The 24,470-nt window shown below is 31.8% G+C and overlaps 1 protein-coding gene across 1 annotated transcript; it reads left to right on the top strand.

Moving 5' to 3' along the window:
• The first annotated feature begins 2,858 nt into the window (after nucleotides 1-2,858).
• LOC123723254 (protein RCC2 homolog) lies at nucleotides 2,859-10,753 on the top strand. The gene is made up of 12 exons (XM_045685830.1): nucleotides 2,859-2,875; nucleotides 6,682-6,864; nucleotides 7,084-7,230; nucleotides 7,531-7,610; nucleotides 7,903-8,033; nucleotides 8,358-8,457; nucleotides 8,681-8,784; nucleotides 9,140-9,306; nucleotides 9,552-9,732; nucleotides 9,906-9,983; nucleotides 10,185-10,285; nucleotides 10,490-10,753. Exons 1-12 carry the CDS (start codon nucleotides 2,861-2,863, stop codon nucleotides 10,658-10,660), a joined length of 1,458 nt encoding a protein of 485 aa, XP_045541786.1. The 5' UTR covers nucleotides 2,859-2,860; the 3' UTR covers nucleotides 10,661-10,753.
• The last annotated feature ends 13,717 nt before the right edge of the window (nucleotides 10,754-24,470 follow it).

Below are 24,470 nucleotides of genomic sequence, written 5' to 3'. Positions count from 1 at the left end.
TGATTTTTTGTAAAAGCTTCGTGGTTGGTTTTTTTTTAATAGACATTATTTTGACAGTTGGGAAAGAGAACGCACGAGTTTGGAAAAGCTAAAGAAAAAGCACGAGTAAAAATTTTTTTTAATATAGTTGCTTAAAAAGGGATTGGATGGTATTGCAGGGACGAAGAGCGTTCGGAATGTGGGCTATTACATACTCTTGCTTTTATATACTCGTAATGAAATATACTATTTCGAACCTTCTTTTGATTTTGTCCTGTTGGTCACGTCTTTCCCGGACGCTCTGATGCATCACACTTGCACGCGAACTTCACATATATCAATTATCAACTCGTTCGTTCACCATTCGAGTCGCCGACAGTCGCTCAACATAGTTGAACTTACCAGCGTGGTTTGGCACGTAATTTAAACAAAATGACAGCACGTCTCCAAGTTTCTAATTTAACGATTAACGGAAGTTGAGTTTAACGGAAGTTAACAAAAGCGTTAACACTTTTTGAAGTTAACTTAAAAGTTAATCCGTTAAGCAAAATGTTAACTTCGTTAATTAACGATTAACGGATTAACGAGTTAATGCCCAGCTCTGATTATATTATTTGAAAAGTGTAACTTACGTAATTGTTGTTTTTATTGGATAGTTTAGGCTATTAACAATACTTTTCAAATTGTCACTTAAATAAATAGTCCCAGGTATATCAACGTTTTATTTAACAAACAGGAGCAGGCATTTTGGTCTCTGCTATTATATTGGTTTTGCCCAATAGACAAATCCCTGAATATATTCGTTTTAAGTAATAATATGTAATGAATGACTACTAATCATCAAACAAACAAATATCTAATAAAGAACAAGGGGCCGTTCAAGCATTACGTAAGCAGATTTATTACAATTATTTACCCCCCCATCCCCCTTGTCTACACAAGTCACGTCACATAGACTTGAACTGTTGATCTGCCTCAAGTCTATGACACGGTAATAATAATACCGTGAGTGAGAGAGATACAGTTATACACAATTCCTGTGACGTGACAAAGACAGGGATAACTATCTTCCGTCCCTTTCTGCGTACCAGGCTTTGGGGTTTGTTTGGAACAAAGGTTGTCCCCTACAAACAACCTAGGTTGTCCCTAACAAAGTTTGACATTCGTGCTATTTTTCGAAATTTGTGAGTACTTAGTGGCTGTAATTGTGCAAAAATATTTTGATATTACAGTTTTAGTAAGGTAAAGTTTATAAAACATGGTATACTGCTGTATCGTCGGTTGTAAAAGCCGTAGTGAGCGAAAAGAGAAAAACATAACCTTTCACTCGTAAGTACTGAAACTACGCACTTATTCACATGTATTCATACAAAATAAGGAAGAAAATACAAACTAGTTGTTCTTTACAGTCTTTGTAATAACTAATATGTTAAAATACGGGTAAAATCAGCTAAAATAAAATAGTATTTTTCGAACATTATGCGCCCAAACGCAGATGTCATTTGTGTCAAATAATATACTGTAGATCTGGGAAACAAGCGGCCATATTAAACTTCTTTTCAAATTGGTTGGTTATTACCCGTAAAAATAATACCACCATCTTGTTGTAAAAATTACCCTGAATTTAGGGGAAATAAATTATAGTATGTATAATGTATATAAATGAAACAATTCACATTTTTTATACTATTTTCAACAGATTTCAAAAGGAGTTTTTAATTCTGGTATATGCTGTGTTTTTAAATATTTGATACTTTCTTATCCCGTTGATTTTAAAGAGTATGCTTTTTAATTTGTCCCATGTAAATTTTGTTTCTTAGAAATTACAATCAAAATAGTTTAATATTAAGTAGTTTTACATGTAGTGTTCACTGTAATGATATACAGAGTAATTTAAAATTATATGACTATAATATTGGTATGTTTTTTGTAGCTTTTTATGAAGACTTAGGGCTTCGTGCATATCGAAGAAAAATAGGACATCGTTTGAATGCTCGTCTAATGGACCTAAGACTGAAGAGATGCCGCGCTTTGTTGAAGCAGTACGCGGGAAAAAAATATCGGGAAATTCTTTTTTTGGAGTCACTCAAGACATCCTTGATTAAGGCAGCCGCCGATATTGACATGGACCTCGTTCGTGCTGTGATAGACGACTGGCCGAGCAGATTGAAGGCCTGTATTCAAAATCACGGATGTCATTTTGAATAAACTTTAATGTCATAAGAATCTATGTTTTGTTAAGTTCATTTTGGTATATAAATGGTCACATAATGAATAAACTTGTTTCAATTATTTTATATTAAACATGTGACAGAATTTATGACCTGACTAAGTATTACTAAAAAATCTGTTTACCTAATCTTAGTCACATAAACAAAAATTACGCATTGTTTTTTATATTTATTACATTTATTAATTACAATATAATTGGGAATATATAAATTGGTATATATTAAATTATATCGTAATTATTCATTTTCGGGACAAAACAAATAACTGGTAACCCCAATCCTTTTACATATATATAGGTATAGTCTATAGTACTCTCTATCTGTCCCTTACGGGTGAACGCGCATGTCATATCTATATAATTCTTCATCTGAGATCTGCCTAGCCGTGATCCAGCTGACGATTCGTGAAACACATGCGAACCGTGAACTGATCTGCAGGTCATCAATTTTGGTTCAGTTACCAGTGTTGCCAAAACAATTTTTTTCTCGGCCGTGTACATCGTGTAAAAAGCCGTGTTTATTTAGAACGTAAGCCGTATGTTTTGTAGTCCGTTGACCTAAACGCCGTAGAAAACGGTATTTGCCATAGCATTAGCAACTCTATCAGCTACCTATAAATACTATGCTGCTCTTGACTGTCTAACATGACCATGGAAGCGCCAAAAGTAAGTAAATATTTTGTTTTGGCGTACGTACAAATAAATAAAGTACGAATATAATTTACGTTCTCCCGTCTTTAATCACATATTTAGAACATAAAGAAGAAAAAATACATAAGTAAATGTAGTAAAAAACCATAGATTAAGAAAATAGTTCCGTCTAAAAATCAATCGCAATACTTCGTGACCATTAATATTCTGTGTGTTTCTAGCACTGTCACCTAAAATGGATAGGTCATTGGTTGGAAATGACAGCTTTTGCTTCGCTTTGATTTACTTTCCCAACGGTTAATTCAATTTCTAATAGTTAGTAAATAATTGGTTTGATTACTCACCACCGCTAATTCAGATAAAAAAAATATATTATACTTGGTCCTAGACCGCTAAGAAACGCAGTCATCAATTCCAAAATGGCGAAAATCATATAGGCACAAATACTCTGTCATTTAGCCAATCCATGTTAAGTTGTCAGTGGCTTCGAATATATTCTATCTCTTTCTCACAAACCCCTTTATGGTTAATTAGAAAAGGAAGGCAATTATAATTCAAAACAATGTTGCTTCGGACGCTTTTTAATATTATTTGCTGGCAATATTTTCAATATTACCTAAAATTATTTGAAAGAAAACATAGGGTGGGGATGTGGGATAATAGTAATTTTTTCACGGTATCTCTATTGTCGTTTGTCGTTTTGTCGCTGCTGTGTAAATGAGAGGTCATCTTTGAGTTTCTTGAAATCAGTGTTATTTTATATTGTTTTGTTGCTCCATTTAACCGGTAAGTAAATAAAAACTCTGAAATACATATTTTCATAAGTCCTTCCTGTTTTTTCACATTTATATTGTGTTTTAATTCTGATAAACATGGCACGTGTCGATGTCGGTGGCGTTATATTTATGTGATTTTATGAATTGTATAAAATCAATATTAACACAGTATAGATTAAGCTTTTTAAAACACAATTCCTTTATTCATCTTTTAGCGAGACTTAAAAAAAATTAACTTAAAAGATGATTTCTGAAGATTCCAACAATTTTAACGACTACTTTATACTTTTTCATTACTGCCTATTTGAGTGACGTATCGCCATTTTTACCAAAAATTACAAATAAATCTTATTATAGACATTCAATTTTCAATATATTTCTTAGCACGTAAGTACTAAAGTACTGAAATTGGTCTATTTTTATTGTTGTTTTTCAATGTTTCGTATTGCAAACAATAAGTGATAAAATGATTATTTTAATGAATCTAATCTCTCAACAAGTTATAGAAAGCTTAGCGTAAGTCACATTTGTTTGTGCATTTTATTTCAAGTACATAAAATTTATATTTTGATAAGTACCTAGAGGTAGTTTTATCAAGAAAATGTTAAGGAGAAGGTTTTTTACTATATGTTTTAAAAAACAATCGTTATTGCTCTAAACTGAAAACAAATTAAGAAAGAAAAGAAAACTTAAATTGCAGATAAAATAGTTTATACTAGTCTAATGTCAAATGACCTACTTTTTTCTTCATAAACATGTTCATTACAAAGGTTCTATCTTTATATTGTAAATGCAATTTGGCAAATTAATGTATGACATATAATTTTTCCTATCATGTCTTATAATCTACAATTTTCTTGAAAACAAATTTGTTTTTCATCACCTCTGTTTCACTACCAACTCTACCTAAGCGATGAACTAAAAGTGTAAAAGGTTTTCATAATTATTAACATAGTTTATTCCTTGTGGTTTATATGTATATGACTGTAGATTTACAAAAAGGTATCAAAGATTTTCTTTTGCAAACAGGAGTACATTTGCAGCCATTTTGTAAAGAAGGTACAAAAAGTTTTAAAAATATTAAATATAAATCCTCACACTAGGCCAAGTATTAATTCTTGAGATGAAATAAAGAAGAAGAAAGAATATGCAAGGTTACAATATTGAGCCAAGCCTTTTTTTCAAATTGTACATTCTCTTGTTATTAATATCATAGAGCTTCCCTACTTTGTAGTAGACAAATGTTTGGGCAAAGTGTCCAAGACATTACACAATGCAATATTAACTACCAGCACATTTAGCCTATAAACTGTGCTAGTCTGTAGGTATTCTTAGTGAGTAGGAGCATATAAAATGGTTTGTGTAGTTAGAAGTAGAAGCTATGGTTACCACAACGTAACATGAATTAACCTAAAAATAGAAACCCCTTAAGAGTGTAGTTTTTAATAGATATAGTTTACACTAAGAATATGAGCATCGTATAATAAAATTCAATTATCCATACAATATCATATATTAACTGAGAAAAAATTCAATTATGTGTGTGAAGTCAACCAACCTGCACTGGACCAGCGTGGTTGATTGTGTATGGGCTTAGTCACCAACCTAACTTAGGGTAGGCTCCAATCCAAGATGTATAGTGAGCTGATGATGAAAATATGTTTTCCAAGAGAACAAACAATGAATTCACTACAAATCAGACATTACTAGCAGTTTACAGCCGTTTGTCTGTGCGAAATTAAAAAAATTATAGCATTTGTCACTAGAAGATAGTGTACCTTGTATATAGTGAAAGGTTTTTTTTAAATGGTTTAGTAGTTTCGGAGCCTATTCAGTACAAAAAAACAAACAATCAAATCTTTCATCTTTATAATATTAGTATGATATAATGTCGCCCGCGACTCCATCCGCGCAGAGTTAAAAGAAAACATCATAAGTAGCCTATGTGTTCTCATAGAATATGTTCTACATCTGTACTAAAATTTCATCAAGATTCATTGAAGCATTTGGAGATACCTTCAAACAAACATCCATCCATCCATCCATCTAAACATTCGCATTTATAATATAAGTAAGATATAGTAACTAGTTTTCACCAACTTGTTTCATTCAAGTCTTATTAAATTTTTTGTTCATCATAAAAGGTTTGTCATTTTGATGTTAAAATTCTCAAGTAAGGATGTCTTTAGTAATAAGAATATTTGGTAGGTTATAAAGGAGGAAAACCTATTATATTTACTTGTATCTACAATCTAAGTGGTCCAATCTATAGATCAAATGGATATAAAAATATGTTAATTTCAAACATTGGATCTGTTTCTATGAATAACTATTGTATCCCACTGTTGAATAACATAAATTATGTATAGAGTGCCAAATTCACACTAAGATAACATTGTTGGTTTTCTTTGAAAGTATAATATAGGCATTTCAATAGGTTCTTGACCTCATACAAATTCTTGTAAATTCCCTGAAGCTAAATAAATATAATCTTAATATATCTTAATAATATTATAAATGCGAATGTTTAGATGGATGTATTTTTGATTGTTTGAAAGTATGTCTGGCATGGTTCAATGGATCTTAATGAAATTTGTCACTCATGTAGAATATAGTAAGAACTTGTAGGCTACTTATTACGTTATTTTTAATCCGCATGGTATATTCAATATAAATTTTACATGTAAATCAATACATACAATTTGATCAATGCTTAATTCAAATAAAAAAGAAGGTTAATTACATGCACTGCACAACTGATTATTGTACAGTGTTATATACGCTTTATTGATACAATATTTATAAAGCAAAACATAAGGTATATAAGCATAAAGACATTAAAAATACTGTTGTTATTAAAGAATACAGACTAAGAACATGATTACAAAGAAAAACCACATATTATGAAGATGATCAGTCTAGTCGTAGTTGAGTTATAGTAAGTTAGTAAGTTCTGATATTAGTATTAGATTAGGATAGGAAAAAGGATAATAGGTTGGTACTAGGCAGTTACTGTTTTATTAAAGAAAAATTATTTTTACACAGAATATGTCAAATAATAAACGCAAAAACCCAATGCTCTGTGGCCCTACACGGGTGCGAAAAGCACGGCGGCCTATTTCTGATGACGATGACAGCAGTGATTCCAACCATTCAGATCATGCTCCACAAGAGCCACCACAAAACTTATCTCCCCTTATTGAAGAACCAAGGGAGAAGCTACCAGAGGTATTTAAGTTCAATTGACAAAATTAAATATACAAAAGTCAATGTAAAAAAACACAAGTAGTACTGCAGTTAAAACCTGTTATAATAATTAACATTTGAGGGAATTGAAATATTCTATTTTCTTTAAATATATATTTTGGTTGCTGAAATGAATTTTGATTGGAAATATATAATATAGTATTTATTCCATTTAATGCAAGATGTATTCTCATGTTGCAGGAGCTCTTGAAAACATTTTACAAGACACCTGGTATTCTAATGATTGCTGGACTTGTTACCTGGGACATGGTGGCTAAGAGAGATAAGACTCCATCTCAGCGTGCTCAGCCCAATCTCTTCACTTTCCACAAGTTTACTGATCGAAAGGTTTGTATTGTCACATAAGAACGACATTATTTAAATTCTACAATTTTTTTTATTAGGTGTACAAAGGTATTAAATTCTTTCTCATTTGTATACATTATTGATTGATATATCACTACTTTTTTCTAAAGTACTTGATAGATTTTAAAGTGTGTAGCGTAGATACAGATAATTCCCTATAGAGTAAAAAGTACAATAAGTAGACCTTTTTTGTTTTTGATGTGAAACATCTATAGGCTCACTTGTTTAACTAACTATTATTTTAAATATGAATGTCAATTACCACAGCTTCCTTGTTTATAGTACCGCCTGATAGTAAGCGGTTGCAGTGCCGGCCATTCCATTTTAGTCTCTGAAGAAGGTGATGTTTACACATTTGGTAAGTATTTCACTGGGAATATACCCATACCCAAGTATATACTTATATTACGTTATTCTTTAAATAAAAATAAGAAATAAAAAAAACTTAATTAGTAGCCAATGTACTCTTCCAGAGTCTGTTCTGTTTGACATCAATGCCAAATTTCAGAGAGCTAGCGTTAGACAAACATTCACATTCATAATATTAGTATGATTCACTTAAAGAGTTTTAACCAACTCCAAAAAAGCATCTTCGAAATTCATATGATTTTAGTAATTTTATACATCTTTGAACAGTGTAATGCTATTTTAAAGTCGTAACACATGCGGTCAACTTGGATTTGGTGACACTGTAACTCGAAATGTACCTGAACTGGTTCCAAGATTGAAAGGCATGAATGTCATACATGCTGCAGCTGGCAGGAATCATTCACTGTTTGTTACAGGTAACTTAAGTTTATATCGACCCATGCAATGAAAAGAATTTTATCTCACTGTTTTTAGTTCCTGGTTTTAGTTTTAATCTTTTTGTTTTTTTTTTGTATTGCAGTTGAGAAACAAAACAGTAAGCTTATTGTTAGAATAGTTTTGCATTAAATATTGTGTTTGTTTTATTTCACGACTATTTAAAGAAGATTAAATAATTATTTTAGACTGAGCGACAACAAAATGATGTCTTTTAGCCGAAGCTTTAATTGAAATTGTATATTGTAAATTAACTCTTGCGCAATATAATATTTTAAACTAAATACATAAATAATAAATTTCAGACACGGGTGCAGTTTATGCCTGTGGTGATAACAAATGTGGACAATGTGGAATTGGGAATACCACCGCACAAGTACTTGAGCCCACACGAGTGAGACATGCGTAAGTTGTATAAGTAAACAGTTTAATATAAATCTTTGTTACATTTTATAATAAAAACATAAAGCAATAAATTTATGTAAGTTGTAGCTGCTGAGTTTATACCACAAACACTGGCAATGATTGGTTTTTGAACTGATTATGCTCTGTATATTATCATAGCTTGGACTGGCTATCTGTTAATCTAGAACTAGAAGGTCGTACAAAATGATCTTTATTTTTTTAGTGGAGCACCAATAGTGAAGGTTGGTTGCGGTGCCGAATTCTCAATGATACTGGATTGTAATGGCACTTTGCATTCATTTGGATTGCCTGAATTCGGCCAATTAGGTAAATACTGTACTGTCAAATATTCACTATCACTTTTTTTTTAAGTTATATTAGCATTAGTTTTCGCCCAGAATAAGTATTATAAGTAGCCCATATGTTCTTCCAAATTATATTCTAGATCTTTGCCAAATTTCATCAAGATCTGTTGAGCCATTCTAGAGATACCTTCAAACAAACATCCATCCATCCATCTATACTTTCGCATTTAAAATTATAGTAAGACGGCTGAGATTTTACAATTTTTGTGAATATTTTAGTGTATTGTGCTACATTTTCTAACATTCATATTATTTTTGCAGTTTTTGTAATATAGCCTTTTTTCACAGTAAATTACTTTATGATTATGTTTTCTTAGGACATAACACAGATGGAAAATACTTCGTTTCATCTACGAAGCTGTCATATCACTTTGAGACAGTTCCTAAGCACATCGGATTCTTCTATGAGAAATCCAAAGAAGGACATGTGATGGCAGTAAAGGATGTTGACATTGTTGACTTCTCGTGCGGGAATAATCATACGGTATGCTTTCATTCACTAACATATTAGCAGCAAAAGAATAAATTATATCCAAATTTTAATGTAAAGAAGAATATTAAATTTTGCATATTTTCATAATAATCTTATCTGTTCAGTTCAAAGTATACAACACTTTGTGCATTATGATCAGTTAATCAGTTTCTGAATATATCTTGTTTAATTATCATAGTTGTAATACTATAGACAATGTACTATGTCTCTTTTCTGTATTTTCTTTATTTTTGTAGGTGGCGATTGATTCTAAGAAGCGTGCGTTTAGTTGGGGCTTTGGAGGGTTCGGTCGTCTCGGTCACGCTGAGCAGAAGGATGAGAGCGTGCCGCGACTCGTCAAATACTTCGATTACCAGGGCCGCGGCATTCGCTCAGTCTTCTGCGGCGCCTCTTACAGCCTCGCTGTCAATGAACATGGTCAGTATCAATACAAAACCTTTGTAATCTTATACTTTTTTGCTCTAGTTGTGTAGCAGTAGCAGTCATTCCAGGTGATCTGCTTGTTTCTTGGATACCTTCTTGATCGGATAAAAACTGAAGAATAAAGGCAATGTTATCAAATATCATCATATAAATGTTCTCTATTGCAGGCATGCTGTTTATGTTTGGGCAGAATAAACGAACCGGTGAAGCTAATATGTACCCCAAACCCGTCCTGGATCTTACTGGTAACATATAAACCTCAATTGTGCATTTCGTGCGCATATTTCATACTTATTGTACACCATTCTTATGAAAAATCAAGTATATTCATTACATTATTAGCTTTATATGCAATAAGTCCAACTGATTAACTCAAAGTAGTGGCATTCTAAATTCACTAAAGTTCCGTATGAATAGTATTTCATTAAATAAATATTTCTTCTCAGGTTGGAACATTCGTACTGTGGGCACGAGCAACACATCCATTGTGATTGCGGCTGATGACTCCCTCATCGCTTGGGGAGTCTCCCCCACATATGGAGAGCTTGTAAGTAACAAATACAACCACACTATACTTTTTTTAAATCACGAGCTAATTAAGATAACACACATGATACATGGTATAGACAAAAATGATTCTCAGACAAGGACACATTCACTGCCACTCGCTAACCTAATTAATTTATGCTCACGTCTCCGTAACCTAATTTATGCTATGGGTAATTAAGAATGGTTAAATCTCATCTCACAGGGAACTGGAGAGATCAACAAGTCGACGGCGAAACCCAGAGAAGTTACCAAAATGGAAGGCCTCAACATAACGCAAGTTACAATGGGATACTCTCACACTCTACTGCTCTGCGACAATTCAACTGAGGAAGTGCAGAAAAAGTTGTCCCTGATGCCAGTTTTCAACCCTTAAGAAAATTCCGTACGCCGTTTAAGATTCATTCCAACATTGCATATTTAATAAGTATTATTGTATTGAGGGAAATTACTCTGTTCTCTCCTCAAAGAAAACAATCTCATTGTGATTTAATAGATAATTCATACATTGTGTGTAAAACACATTTAATAATTTACTTTTTTGTAGTTTTTTTTTATGTTAAAAATACTTAAGAACAAAAAATTGATGTCGGGTAAGAAGGTTCGGTAAAAAAAACGTTTCCTTCCGTTTAAAAACAATTCATAATTCAGATTTAAAATAATAACTTACTGACATCATATTAGAATTACTTATTACTATAAGCTATGTAAATTGCAAGAAACAACGGACCACTAGGAACATGACTGATCTAATGTAATCTCGATTTGTGATCTCTATCAGACAGTGTTTTTATTTTAGACTTCTTGTATCTCATACAACAAATTACATGGCATCCTCAGTATTTAACATATTAAGACTAATAGAATGATTTTTGAGACTGTTGATTATTAATTTTTACTTATTAGCCGACTTCAAAAAGAAGGAGGTTATCAATTCGACTGTATTTTTTTTTTTTTTTTTTTTTTTTTATGTGTGTTACCGCGAAACTCGGCCCCTGGTGGTCCGATTTTGATAAAAATTATTTTAATCGAAAGGAAGTGCTTGCAGGTGGGTCCCATTTTTTTGTTTTTTTTTAAAAATAACTAGAAGACTAGTAGATTTTGAATATAGCTTCAAAATTTGTTGCGGAAATTAGGGACATTTTTGCTTTCAGCGCTTACGTAGGCTAAACTATAGGACCTACATAAAAATGATGTATGGCGAATTGTAGCTCTTTAAATGTGCTAAATAAAAGTCCGCGATAGCATATATCTATCTTTTATAGTTTTCTCACAATAACCATTTTTTTCTTTAGAAACATTAATTAAATTCATGCCCTATTTCCGACGCTATTATTCAAGTTCAGTATTAACCCTTATGTAAATAAATATGTTCATTATCAAGAGAATTTAATGTAGATTATATTTGCAATTGAAACTATATCATTCTGTCTAATAGTTTAGGAGATATCGTAAGAATAAAATTACGCGGAAACGAAAAATGCTACATCGCGTTACAATGAATAGCACAAATTTGCTTTCTGGGCTTACGTAGGTCAAACTATATGACCTACATTAAAATGATGTATCGAGTAATTATAGATCCTTAAATTTGCTAAATAAAAGTCTCAGGTGGCATATATCTATCATCTATGGATGTCGCACAAAAACCATGTTATTATGAACAAACTTCGATTAAATTGCACACGAAAAACAGCGTCGTAAGCTTACGGTGCTATTATATTATATTCGATATGAATCCTTATCCAAATAAATATGTTTGATGGCTAGAGTATTAAATGCAGATTACATTAGCCTTTAAACTATGTAATTCTGATCAATAGTTTGGAAGATATTAAATTATTAAAAACTACGCGCATTCGAAAAATGCTACTGCGGCGCGCGGCTGGACAAAATTAAAGGCACGCTACGATGTATTAGTTCGTTAATTTTCAATTTGTATACCGATTTTGATAATTATTTCATTGTTTAAAGGATAAGTGGTTATCTGGTGTATTCTAAATTAGTTTTTGAATTGAAGTACACACATATTAAATAGGAAAGTCCTTTTCTTTATTTGTCTTATTTATGTCCTTATACGTATTAAGGAAATTTGTAATTAAACTTCAAATTCACTAAAAATTGAGAAATAAAACAAACATTTTAAGAAAAAAAAAATAGCCGTCTTCAAAACAAAAAAACTATCTCAAACAAAATGCGCTTAAAAGTAACTAAAAAAAAACAATTTCAAACAAAATGCACTCAAAAGTAACGTAAAAAAACAATTTCAAACAAAATTCACTCAAAAGTAACATAAAAAAACAATTTCAAACAAAATGCATTCAAAAGTACCATAAAAAACAATCAAACAAAATACACTAAAAAGAAACAAAATAATGTCATGAAAACTTCTTTCTTTCTTTCTTCTCTCTTTCAAAAACCCTCTAAACTCTAAAGAAAGTTCTCTTCTTTCTTGTAACATGTCTATATTGTATAATTATTGTTATTTTGGAGTCGGTTTCGGCCTAAGTAGGGACATAAACGTAAGTATGTCTCATACATCTCAAATATAAAATGTATAATATTATATTTACTTCGGCCGACACCGACTGCGAAATAACAATAATTATACAATATAGACATGTTACAAGAAAGAAGAGAACTTTCTTTAGAGTTTAGAGGGTTTTTGAAAGAGAGAAGAAAGAAAGAAAGAAGTTTTCATGACATTATTTTGTTTCTTTTTAGTGTATTTTGTTTGAGATTGTTTTTTATGGTACTTTTGAATGCATTTTGTTTGAAATTGTTTTTTTATGTTACTTTTGAGTGAATTTTGTTTGAAATTGTTTTTTTACGTTACTTTTGAGTGCATTTTGTTTGAAATTGTTTTTTTTTAGTTACTTTTAAGCGCATTTTGTTTGAGATAGTTTTTTTGTTTTGAAGACGGCTATTTTTTTTTCTAATAATTCATACATTTGCAAGTCATTTATAAGCTCGAGTTCAGTACCGGTATAAAAAAGCATAGCATCCCAACTTAAGCTTGGTGAGCTAACATAATAAGCTGGATCTTGTTTATAATAATGTAAACTCATTTTTCTAAATTTCTCGAATATATCGCATAATAAAAGAACATCACATTTTATGTATAAGTCTGTATATTCGCCAAGCGATTTAATTCCGAAAACTTTGTAAACTGTTTGTGCGTGCAAATACATTTCATCAGATATAAATATGTTCCTTAGTTAAACTATTAAAAAAAATATTCTTTTGAGGGTAGTTGGGAGTCATCAAATTTTGACCAAAAGTTTAAGTAATCATATGGATAAATACCTTTTTTTCTTATTAATTCAAATTTATTTTTGTCGCTAAATTCTTTTGATAAATGATAAAAATCGCTTTCTGTTAAATTTTTACTTAGTGTGTCGAGACTAGAATTCAAAAACTGATAAGAATCAATAAATTTTATTTGAATGGGGTGTTTATAATATTTACTTTTTATTATTTTTGTGAATGACATATATTTTTCCTTTGTTTTCGGATAATGTTAATCGAAATTTCATACTTCGCTAATTCTTCAATGAATAAATGTGAGTCATACCCAGCTAAGTTATGGAATACAACAGGAATGAATGGACAAACTCTGTACATCAAATTACAGTGCGAGTGCGCCGCACCTCTATACTCTGATGTAATATGATCATGATCTCGAACTCTGTCGTTTAACAATGATTTTTTACATATGTGACATAAAGTAGCGTTGTTATATTCTACTTCTTGTTCCGAGGTTAATGGAGTGATCGGTTTTTTTTTCATTTAATATTTTATGTATACGTACAGCATCTTTTATCAAACATTTCACAAACATTTGCACACAGTCTTTACCTCTGTATGAAACATATTTTTTAAGTCATCGTTATGTGAACAACATATGTAATACGCAAAACATGAAGGTTGGTGTACTTTTAGATTCTGAGTTTTAGTAGAAATACTTTCATCGCAGTCAAAGAGCAAACATTCAAAATCAGCGTAAATAATAAAATTAATTTTTTGTTGTCTCTCGTAATGTTCAAATTTTAATATAGAGTTTTTTTCAGGTAAAACAGATACAATTTTAGAACAACTATGAGTTTTGTATCTTGCTTCTTTACTGAAAAATTGTAAACATTTTTCACATAGGTAAACTTTTCCTTTATAGTGAGTAACTTGACGTCGAACTAATCGAGTCAAGTCTTTAATCAAACAATAATGCCCTTCACTACTGTTAAAACGTTCAATATACAATAAATTTACATGGTTTTTCTTTCTCTTTTTAGACAAATATAAGGGTCCTGTTACAGTATCCTTCTGTAAACCATATATATATTTACACTAATATCAGGATTATTTTTTTCAAATATTTTAATATCATTCAATGTGAGAGGAAATTTCATTCCTTTGGTATTTAGTATACTGGAATAATGTGGATATGAGCTAGTTACACAAACGTTGTTCTTAGCTGGGTATAATGCAGCTACTATACTCCATAAGAAACAGTGGTTATCTTTATTTTTAATGTTAATGCAACTTTTTGAATATTTGATTGCTGGTGGTAGATCTAAATAAGATCCACCTCTCATAGGAGAATACTTATTAATGTTAATTTCAACATGACTCATTGATAAAAATGACCATCCAGATTGAGTATGCTGAAATACTTTTTCTGAAGTAAACTTTTTTATTCAATATATTCATAACTTTTTCTAATAATCTATTCAAGTCTGAGTTCTTACAAACAATAATATATTTAGTATTAAATGATTTCAATTGCTTTTCATCTAATTTTGGCAGTAAAAAATAAGCGAAAAACTCAAAACATCATGCTCTTTCAATGATAAATTGAATAATTTCAATAAATCTGTTTGATTATCACTCAGGAACGCCTCTGGACTGAGGTACTCGTCTTCCTGAGTGACGTTCAATCGGTATGTTACTAATCTGTTTTTGAAGGCAGACGCGACAATATTGATATTTGCGAACTGCGTATTCAATAAACAGTTAGATTTATGTAAATTTGTTCTCTTATGATGTGAAAATAGCCTTTTCTGGACAAACATATTGTAATTATTACAATGTATAGATCTTGTTAAGTCATCGGGAAACACAACTGTAAAAAAAAGAAACACTTTTGAAATATTGTTGATTATGCAAAATACAAAAAGGACACAAAGTTTAAAAGCTATTTTGTTTACAAATATAGATAGTCAAATAAAATACTGATTAAATACAAAGATCTAACCTATCCTAATAATCATACCGGCCTATAAGTGTTATGGGGCTGTTTATGAAATCTTTTTGGATACATTTCACAAATTTCTTAATGTATAGCCAAGACTCCGCATCGTCATCAATTCTGGTTTTGATAGTTGTAATTGCATGCCGCCATCGATGGACGGGCTGTATTTTTTTTATTTCATCGGCTTCATAAATCTTCATCTCGCCGAAATACTTCCCATCTTTACTCTCATTAATTTGTCGCGAATATCCTTTTTTCACCCTTCTAGTGAAATAGCTAAATAATGGTGGTATATTTTTACCCTGGAGTTACCCTGCAATGGAGCTGGATGCTTCATTGCAGTCATCTTCCGCAGAGCTGTCATCCCCGAACAACATTTGCGCCGTAACTCTTGGTGGTGATAAGACGGGACTAATAGCCACCTTCTTAGCCCGCTTCTCTTCACCCGCAATCTTCCTGACCGGCTCCTCCGTAATCTTGTCAGACGATTTCCTCTTCAACTTTTTTTGCTCAGAACTTGGCGGAGGTTTGGCGTCAGACTCCGAGTCGCTTGAAAGAAACAGATCTTTGGCAAGTTGGACCTATAATAGAAAAATGCATTCAAAAGTACCTTAAAAACAATGTCAAACAAAATGCACTAAAAAGAAACAAAATAATGTCATGAAAACTTCTTTCTTTCTTTCTTCTCTCTTTCAAAAACTCTCTAAACTCTAAAGAAAGTTCTCTTCTTTCTTGTAACATGTCTATATTGTATAATTATTGTTATTTCGCAGTCGGTGTCGGCCGAAGTAAAAATAATTTCATTTTATATTTGAGATGTATTAGACATACTTACGTTTATGTCCCTACTTAGGCCGAAACCGACTCCAAAATAACAATAATTATACAATATAGACATGTTACAAGAAAGAAGAGAACTTTCTTTAGAGTTTAGAGGGTTTTTGAAAGAGAGAAGAAAGAAAGAAAGAAGTTTTCATGACATTATTTTGTTTCTTTTTAGTGAATTTTGTTTGACATTGTTTTTTAAGGTACTTTTGAATGCATTTTGTTTGAAATTGTTTTTTTATGTTACTTTTGAGTGCATTTTGTTTGAGATTGTTTTTTTTTTTGAAGTCGGCTATTTTTTTTTATTAATTCATTAACAAATTTCTAGGCAGTATTCAATACTGTGTTTTCTTTTACAACAACAGGGATGGACTTTAGAATATTTAATGGAATGCAGCTTTATATAATTTTTTTTATTTCTAACTGATTATTTTCAATTATAGGTAAGAAAACTATGTTATATGCATGCCACATTGATTCATTTAGCAAAAATGATGTGTCCTAAGGTTGTGAATTTTAATTGTAATAGAAAAGTCCTCCCTGTTGGCTGCCCACCTCCATTCACTATCTTAGTATACGATTTTGAAATATTTACTTGGTATTATATAAGAATTAACTTTTTATACTTGAATGCTATGATTTTATTAATACAGTGTAAACACTTTTGCATCATTATTTTCTCATTTTCCATACAACGATATTGTTTATGAGACAAATGTCTCCAAATGGCGCATGAAATTGTTTTTCTTTGCTTTATAAAAACAATACTCAAATATTAAAAATGCTTTACTCCGTTCAGTTTTTTTAAAGTGTTAACACTGTATGTCTTTTATCAATTATATTTAAGATTTAAAACGTTTAATTCTCGTACTTAATATTTGATTGTTAAATAAAGAGAACATTACTATAAATAATAAATGTAGTACAGTTTTCCTTGCCAATATTTTTTGTAGTTTTTTCTCCAATCCCCAACTGACAGAAAAATTATAAATGAGAAACAAAAACATTACTAACTAAAGAGAAATTAATGTCTATATCTATAGGATGGCCGCCTCTACAGAATGTTGGATGACATTTTGTACAACCTTCCCCTGACATGTAAGCCTTATCACTACGAGTAGAGTTTGGTGCAATGTAAAAAAAATCTAAGATGGCTGCCGTTACAAAATGGCGGACGAGAAATTTAGGATAGGATAGGCGTTCGAGCTTCGCGCGAACAATATTTAATCGTCGTTATACAGGGTGGGCCAAAAATTTTTGCAAATAGCAACGCTTGATATCTCCAAAACCGTGAGAGTAAGAGGCGCGCGGGTGGCGGGGAATTGTGCGTCGTTTAATGCAATTTTAGTCACGATGGAGTGCTTCACGGGATAACAGCGTGCTTTTTGCGTAAAACTATTTTACAAAAACAACGATTGTTTACGGATGAGGCCCATTTTCACATTAACGGTCACGTAAATAAACATAATTTTCGATATAGGAGCACGGAAAACCCTCGCCATAAACACCAAAAGCCTCTTCATTCACCAAAAACGAAAGTGTGGGCTGCCATATCCGCAAAGGGCATAATCGGTCCATACTTCTTTGAAAATAATCAAGGAAATAACGTAACTGTGAACTCAGTGGAATACGTGAAGATGTTGCGAGAGTTTTTGACACCACAGTTGCATGAATTTGAAGGATACAACAGCCAGACTTGGATGCAACAAGATGGTGCAACATGCCATACCTCAAACGTGACTTTACCAGTGGTCAAAGAATTGTTTCCTAACAAATTGATTTTTCGCAGAGGTGATATCCCATGGCCTCCCAGAAGCCCGGACCTTACACCTTGCGATTTTTTCTTGTGGGGATATCTGAAGAGTCGCGTATACCTTAATAAACCGACGACCATATCCCAATTAAATGAAAACATCCACGATGAGACAGCCGCGATTCCTCGCAGCATGTGTCAACGAGTTTTCCAAAGTTTACGTAGTCGATTACAGGAGTGCCAACAGCGAGACGGAGCACATCTCGACGATGTAATTTTTAAAAAATAAATTTTAATAAATGATAATTACGGTAAATAAATCATAAACAAAATAGCATTTGTGCTTTTATTTCTACACATGTTTCAAAAGTGCAAAAATTTATGGCCCACCCTGTATTTAGGTACAATCGCGAACCTTCCCGGTGTTCCACCTCTAGGGCTATAGTCGTTTAAACGTTTCGTACGCATTGAGACTACGACGCGGAAACAATAACCAATAGGGTGCAGCCTTTAACTCTAATGTTCGAAACCGGTCTGTGAATGGTCAGCGTTGTAACAATAGACTCAATAAAAATATTATTTTCTTTGTTGTCGTTCGAAACGAAAGCAGCGTTACTTCGGACTCCATTAATTCATTTTAAAATTATTCTGTTTTAAAATAAACAACGTAAATCATCGGAAGTTTTAATTTTTTTTCTACCAATATTTACTTAGTCATATGATAATTATAAATTAAAAAAATTAAAGTATGTTTTAGAATTATAAATAACAATAAATATTTATAATTTTAGCAACATAATATTGTATAATTTACCTTGTGTTATCTTTCTTGGAAACATAATTATGATTTAAAATTTAAACTGATTTAATAAATTTATTTGAGTTCAATTAAATTATATTATTTTTAGTGACATAACATGTGTCATGTCGAATGAAACGACGAGCTTAAACCATTAAATAGACGCTATAAAATAAACTTGAATATGTTTGATTTTGTTAAGGAATGATAGTATTCGAGTATATAATAAAAAATCATACTTAGAGACTCTTTTCTGTGTGGTTGTGGTATTTCACTGATCGAGCCGTCTCACTTGTTGATGTTGTCACGCTAACAATTAATACCAAAATCATAATAAGCGCTCTCGCAGCAGCTTTATAATTTAAATTTATAATTTCACGACTTGATAATCGCGCATGATTAGCGCATGCCTATCAAAAGGTGATACATATTTTCAAAATTTCTTAAGTCATTAATAAAATATGTTTAATGATTACTTTAACCAAGATATGTATACCATACTATAACATTGAAAAATATATGATATGATATAAGAGAATCTTTTTTGATTCTCCGTTCCGCGTAGAAAGTCCCATTTACTTTGTTCTAACATTGCACTTATGTTGCAATTTAGATATCACGACAGTTACCCTTTATCTTAAAACCCGCCTATCGTGTCTGATCAGCCGAATCCGCTGAATGATAATAAAATCTTTTACAAAGAAACATTTCTCCTTGGTATCAGATGCAACAAATTATGTTTTATACGGCTGTGTGATCATTAGAATACGGATCGGATGTTTCGGATGTTTTTGTTACGGGATAGACTACAAAAAATATTATAGGTGTTCGAAGAAAAATATTTTGCTATTTGCAGTTTATGACAGTCTAAATTACTATTTAGAAAAATATTTGCAAAATTTTCGAAGAATGCCGCAGCAATAACAAAAGATTCCTATCTTGTTATTGCTGCGGCATGCTTGTATCATTGTTTACTGTAGAAGCATTTACTACTTGCACCTGTTGAGGCGGCTTTTTACCAAGTGCAACCGATTCAAGGAATAAAATAAAATAGACGTGCCGGGTTGCCAATGTATGAATATTGCATGCCAAGTAAACATTGAATAGTTAATATAAATATATTTCAGTATTAAAAAAATCATTATAGTGAGATTTTACTGTAACTATAAATGCAAGCGTTTATAAATTTTCAGTGAGTAAACTATGGTATTGACTCCTGGTTAAGTAAAAAATATAATTATTTTTCAAATCATTTATTTCTACTTTAATATTAACATTTTAAAGAGGAAAGAAAGGTTGTTTTTGAAGAATGATACATAAAATGTGAGTAACATAGATTCAGCGTCTTCAGCACATTATCAAAATCTTTGATAATGTGCAAACTATAGCCATAATAGGTGTTTCATACATGCTTCATGCTGCGAAAACTGGAAATATAAAAAAGATAAACAATATTTAAGAACATGTCAATATCTGTAAAAAGTATAAACTGTAGTTGTTTGTCAACTTGTTATGATTCTGAATAAAATTAAAAGTATACAAGAAGTTGTAAGAGATTTTTATTTTTTGTGCGGTTGTTTTGTCCTAACTGCTATCGTAAAACAATAAACAATTTTAAAATGAAGCACCCGTAATGCCGCTCAGGTGCGCTAAGCCTAAACAATAAGAATAATAATTGTAATTACCATCTGTCCGGGGGATTTTAGAATTCACAAAAAATGTTCCAACTAGTTTAGTTGTAAAAAAATGAACACTTACGCTAAGAGATGTGCGCGCAAATTACAATATTAATATTGATATCCTGTGATTCACATCATCGCGTTTATACTTTAATTTATTAAATACATATTTTTAAGTATAAAAATAAAACAAAAATAATTAATTCTTTAATCTCACTAATTCATTCATTCAATTAAAAAAGTTTTGGGATGGATGGATGGATATTTACAAAAGATATCTTAAAGAAACTCGATTAAATTCCGCCTAGATGTAGAATTTAATAACAACCTTTTTTTCTCAATTCCCTGCGGACAAAATTTCGGACCAAAGTTAAAGATGAACTTAAGATCGAGCAAAGAGTCAAAGTATAAAAGGTTGACATATGATTAAGCTTAACTGTTACTACATACTAAGTTTGTTAGTAATGGTAATGGTAAGGCCTTTAAGGTTTTCTTTATTTAGATTTAAATAAAAAGCTTATTCGTATTTCATTCATTTTATTATATAATAAATATGGTTAATAATTATAAAGTGTATTATTGGGTTGACATCGTTTTTACAAAATGTTTAGGTTCTTAACATTAACATTTAAATAAATTATAACATGAATCTATATAAATAAAATTGAAATAAATATATTTTATACTAATATACGAGTACTTTTTATATAAATATTAGAAACATACGATTCCTATGTTATACGTATGTTTCTAGTATTTTGTCGGTCCACCATTCGCAGCTATGACGGCATCGCACCTATCTCGCATAGAGAGGACTATGTTTTGACATAAGTCTGATCTTCTAAATGATTCCCAAATTTTTTCACAGTGGGCTACTAGCTCTTCTTTGCAGCGCTCATTTCTACTGTCCCACTTTTGGACCATGAGCGCCCACAAATTTTCAATCGGGTTGAGATCCGGCGACTTTGATGGCCACGAAATCGTTTGAACTTCGCTATGAGACTCAAACCAGTCCCTGACCACGCGCGCACGGTGTATCGGACAATTATCTTGTATGAAGTTAATTCCAGGAAAATCTTCGACGGGATACACCGTGCGCACTGTTGGTAACATTACGTCCTGTAAAATCTCTCGGTATACGTGGCCATTTGATCGCCCGGGTATAAAAACTAGCTCCCCGGGTCCCGCGGAACTCATCCAACCCCACATATTTACTGTTATTCTGCCCGACTGGGTATTTGAAATTACATTTTGAGGAGCATACCTTGTATTATTTGCTCGCCATAAATTCTGACGTCCACATTGATTGGACTTAAAACATTTTTCGTCAGAAAATATGGCGTTTGAAAAATCGAAATCTCTAAACTCTCTAGCGAAACGTAGTCTTGCGGTGCGATGCTCTTCTGTTAATCCAATTTTTTTAGCTGGTGTCCTATTATGGACACCGTTTCTGTGTAGATAATTGCGAATGGTTTTTACCGAGCACTCAAATTTTTGAGCAAAAACTTTTGTAGCAGTGAAGGGCTGCTCGGAGTAGTGTTGCAACATCTGATTTATTTGGGGCTGCTGCGCAACACGCAACGGCATGATTCGTACTCGATCTAACAGCGAGCCTTCGTTCTCGTAGCGCTCCACCCACCGGCGTACTGTAGCTCTCTGTAAAATAACTTTTATATTAAACGAAAGACAGAAAAATTAAAATTAAAACATATGTAACGTAATATATCTGTAATTCCAACTGTTGCATCTGATTTTTATTTTAGATAATATGTTTATAAATTGATTTAATAAGTTAACTAAATAAACAGATATTTGTATATTTAACCATTATAAGACAATAGAGAAAGGTCTTGTTATTAAGTCTAGGCTAAAAAATAGTTTTAGATAAGAAGTGTTTAAGTATATAAAAAAGTCAATGTGGTTTGTGATATTTTTTTCTTTTAAGATTTTTTAATTTACCTTGCGTTGCCGGTTATAATTTACATTGGGTTAAGCTAAACCTAAGGTTATAAATATATTTGTATACACATATAAATTTGAAATATTTACGCTGTGTAATCTTTACATTACGAACTTACGGAATTGCTGATATTATGGCTTTTAATTAAAAATCGATATTATCAATCTATTATTACATTATTTCCAAAAACATACAGTATATAGTCTAATATGGCATATTCAAAAACATGTAGTTTTTAGTTTTTGAACGATAACTTGTAACAATCAGAGAACACTAAGTGGCAAGCAGATATAAACGTGTTCAAAGTAATAACGCTAATCAAAAAAAAAAACCTACAATGAATCAAAGTAATAAATACAGTTCTTATTTATTCAAAAGTTTTGAGTTACATATTTATAACTAATCAATTACGTTTCATTGTCTATAAAAACATATTACTTACTGCAACATTAAGTTCATCCGCTATTTGAGAGATGTTGAAACCTTCCCGATGCAAAACGATGATTTGTTCTCTTTCTTCAGCAAGAAGATTACGCGGCATTATGTTAAATGATTACAGATTAAGTCCAGGGTTCTAGCACAGGTAAACGTAAGGCGATCTATCAGTCCGGAAAACAAGCAGAGGTCACTAATAGGCACAAATCACAAAAGTCCAAAAAACAAGCAGAGGTCGTAAAACTTAAAACGCATAACAAAGACAGCGGCAGTAACAACACGCAGGGATGCAGAGCAGTACGCAACTGATTGTTTTTACTATTATCCAGTCGCTTGCGCAACTCATTGCTAACTCATTGGCTATCCGTAAAAAGGGGGCGGAGTTTGTTTCGTTGCACGGTGCAAGGCATATTTTCGTTAAGTGGAACACCGGGAATTTCCGCCATTGTACATCAGTTCTCAGATATCTTGACGGCACGGTAAACTTTTAGGTTCAGCATCAAGCATCAACTGGTCGTAGCGGGATGCCGGGGTAGGGCATAGTTTATACCAGTATATATATATATATATATATATATATATATATATATATATATATATATATATATATATATATATATATATATGAGTATTATCTATGGTTAATCTTAAGCTTGTATAATCTGTGTTTGCGTTGAGTCAAGAATCTCGAATTTAAATAATTTAAATCAAGTCTATGACACGGTAATAATAATACCGTGTGTGAGAGAGATACAGTTATACCCAATTCCTGTGACGTGACAAAGACAGGGATAACTATCTTCTGTCCCTTTCTGCGTACCAGGCTTTGGGGTTTGTTTGGAACAAAGGTTGTCCCCTACAAACAACCTAGGTTGTCCCTAACAAAGTTTGACATTCGTGCTATTTTTCGAAAATTGTGAGTACTTAGTGGCTGTAATTGTGCAAAAATATTTTGATATTACAGTTTTAGTGAGATCAAGTGTATAAAACATGGTATACTGCTGTATTGTTGGTTGTAAAAGCCGTAGTCAGCGAAAAGAGAAAAACATAACCTTTCAATCGTAAGTACTGAAACTACGCACTTATTCACATGTATTCATACAAAATAAGGAAGAAAATACAAACTAGTTGTTCTTTACAGTCTTTGTAATAACTAATATGTTAAAATACGGGTAAAATCAGCTAAAATAAAATAGTATTTTTCGAACATTATGCGCCCAAACGCAGATGTCATTTGTGTCAAATAATATACTGTAGATCTGGGAAACAAGCGGCCATATTAAACTTCTTTTCAAATTAGTTGGTTATTACCCGTAAAAATAATACCACCATCTTGTTGTAAAAATTACCCTGAATTTAGGGGAAATAAATTATAGTATGTATAATGTATATAAATGAAACAATTCACATTTTTTATACTATTTTCAACAGATTTCAAAAGGAGTTTTTAATTCTGGTATATGCTGTGTTTTTAAATATTTGATACT

The sequence above is a fragment of the Papilio machaon genome, chromosome W (genome assembly GCF_912999745.1).
Source record: "Papilio machaon chromosome W, ilPapMach1.1, whole genome shotgun sequence".
Lineage (NCBI taxonomy): Eukaryota > Metazoa > Arthropoda > Insecta > Lepidoptera > Papilionidae > Papilio > Papilio machaon.
The sequence above is the reverse complement of the archived record's forward strand: the minus strand, read 5'-3'. Positions and strand labels throughout refer to the sequence as shown.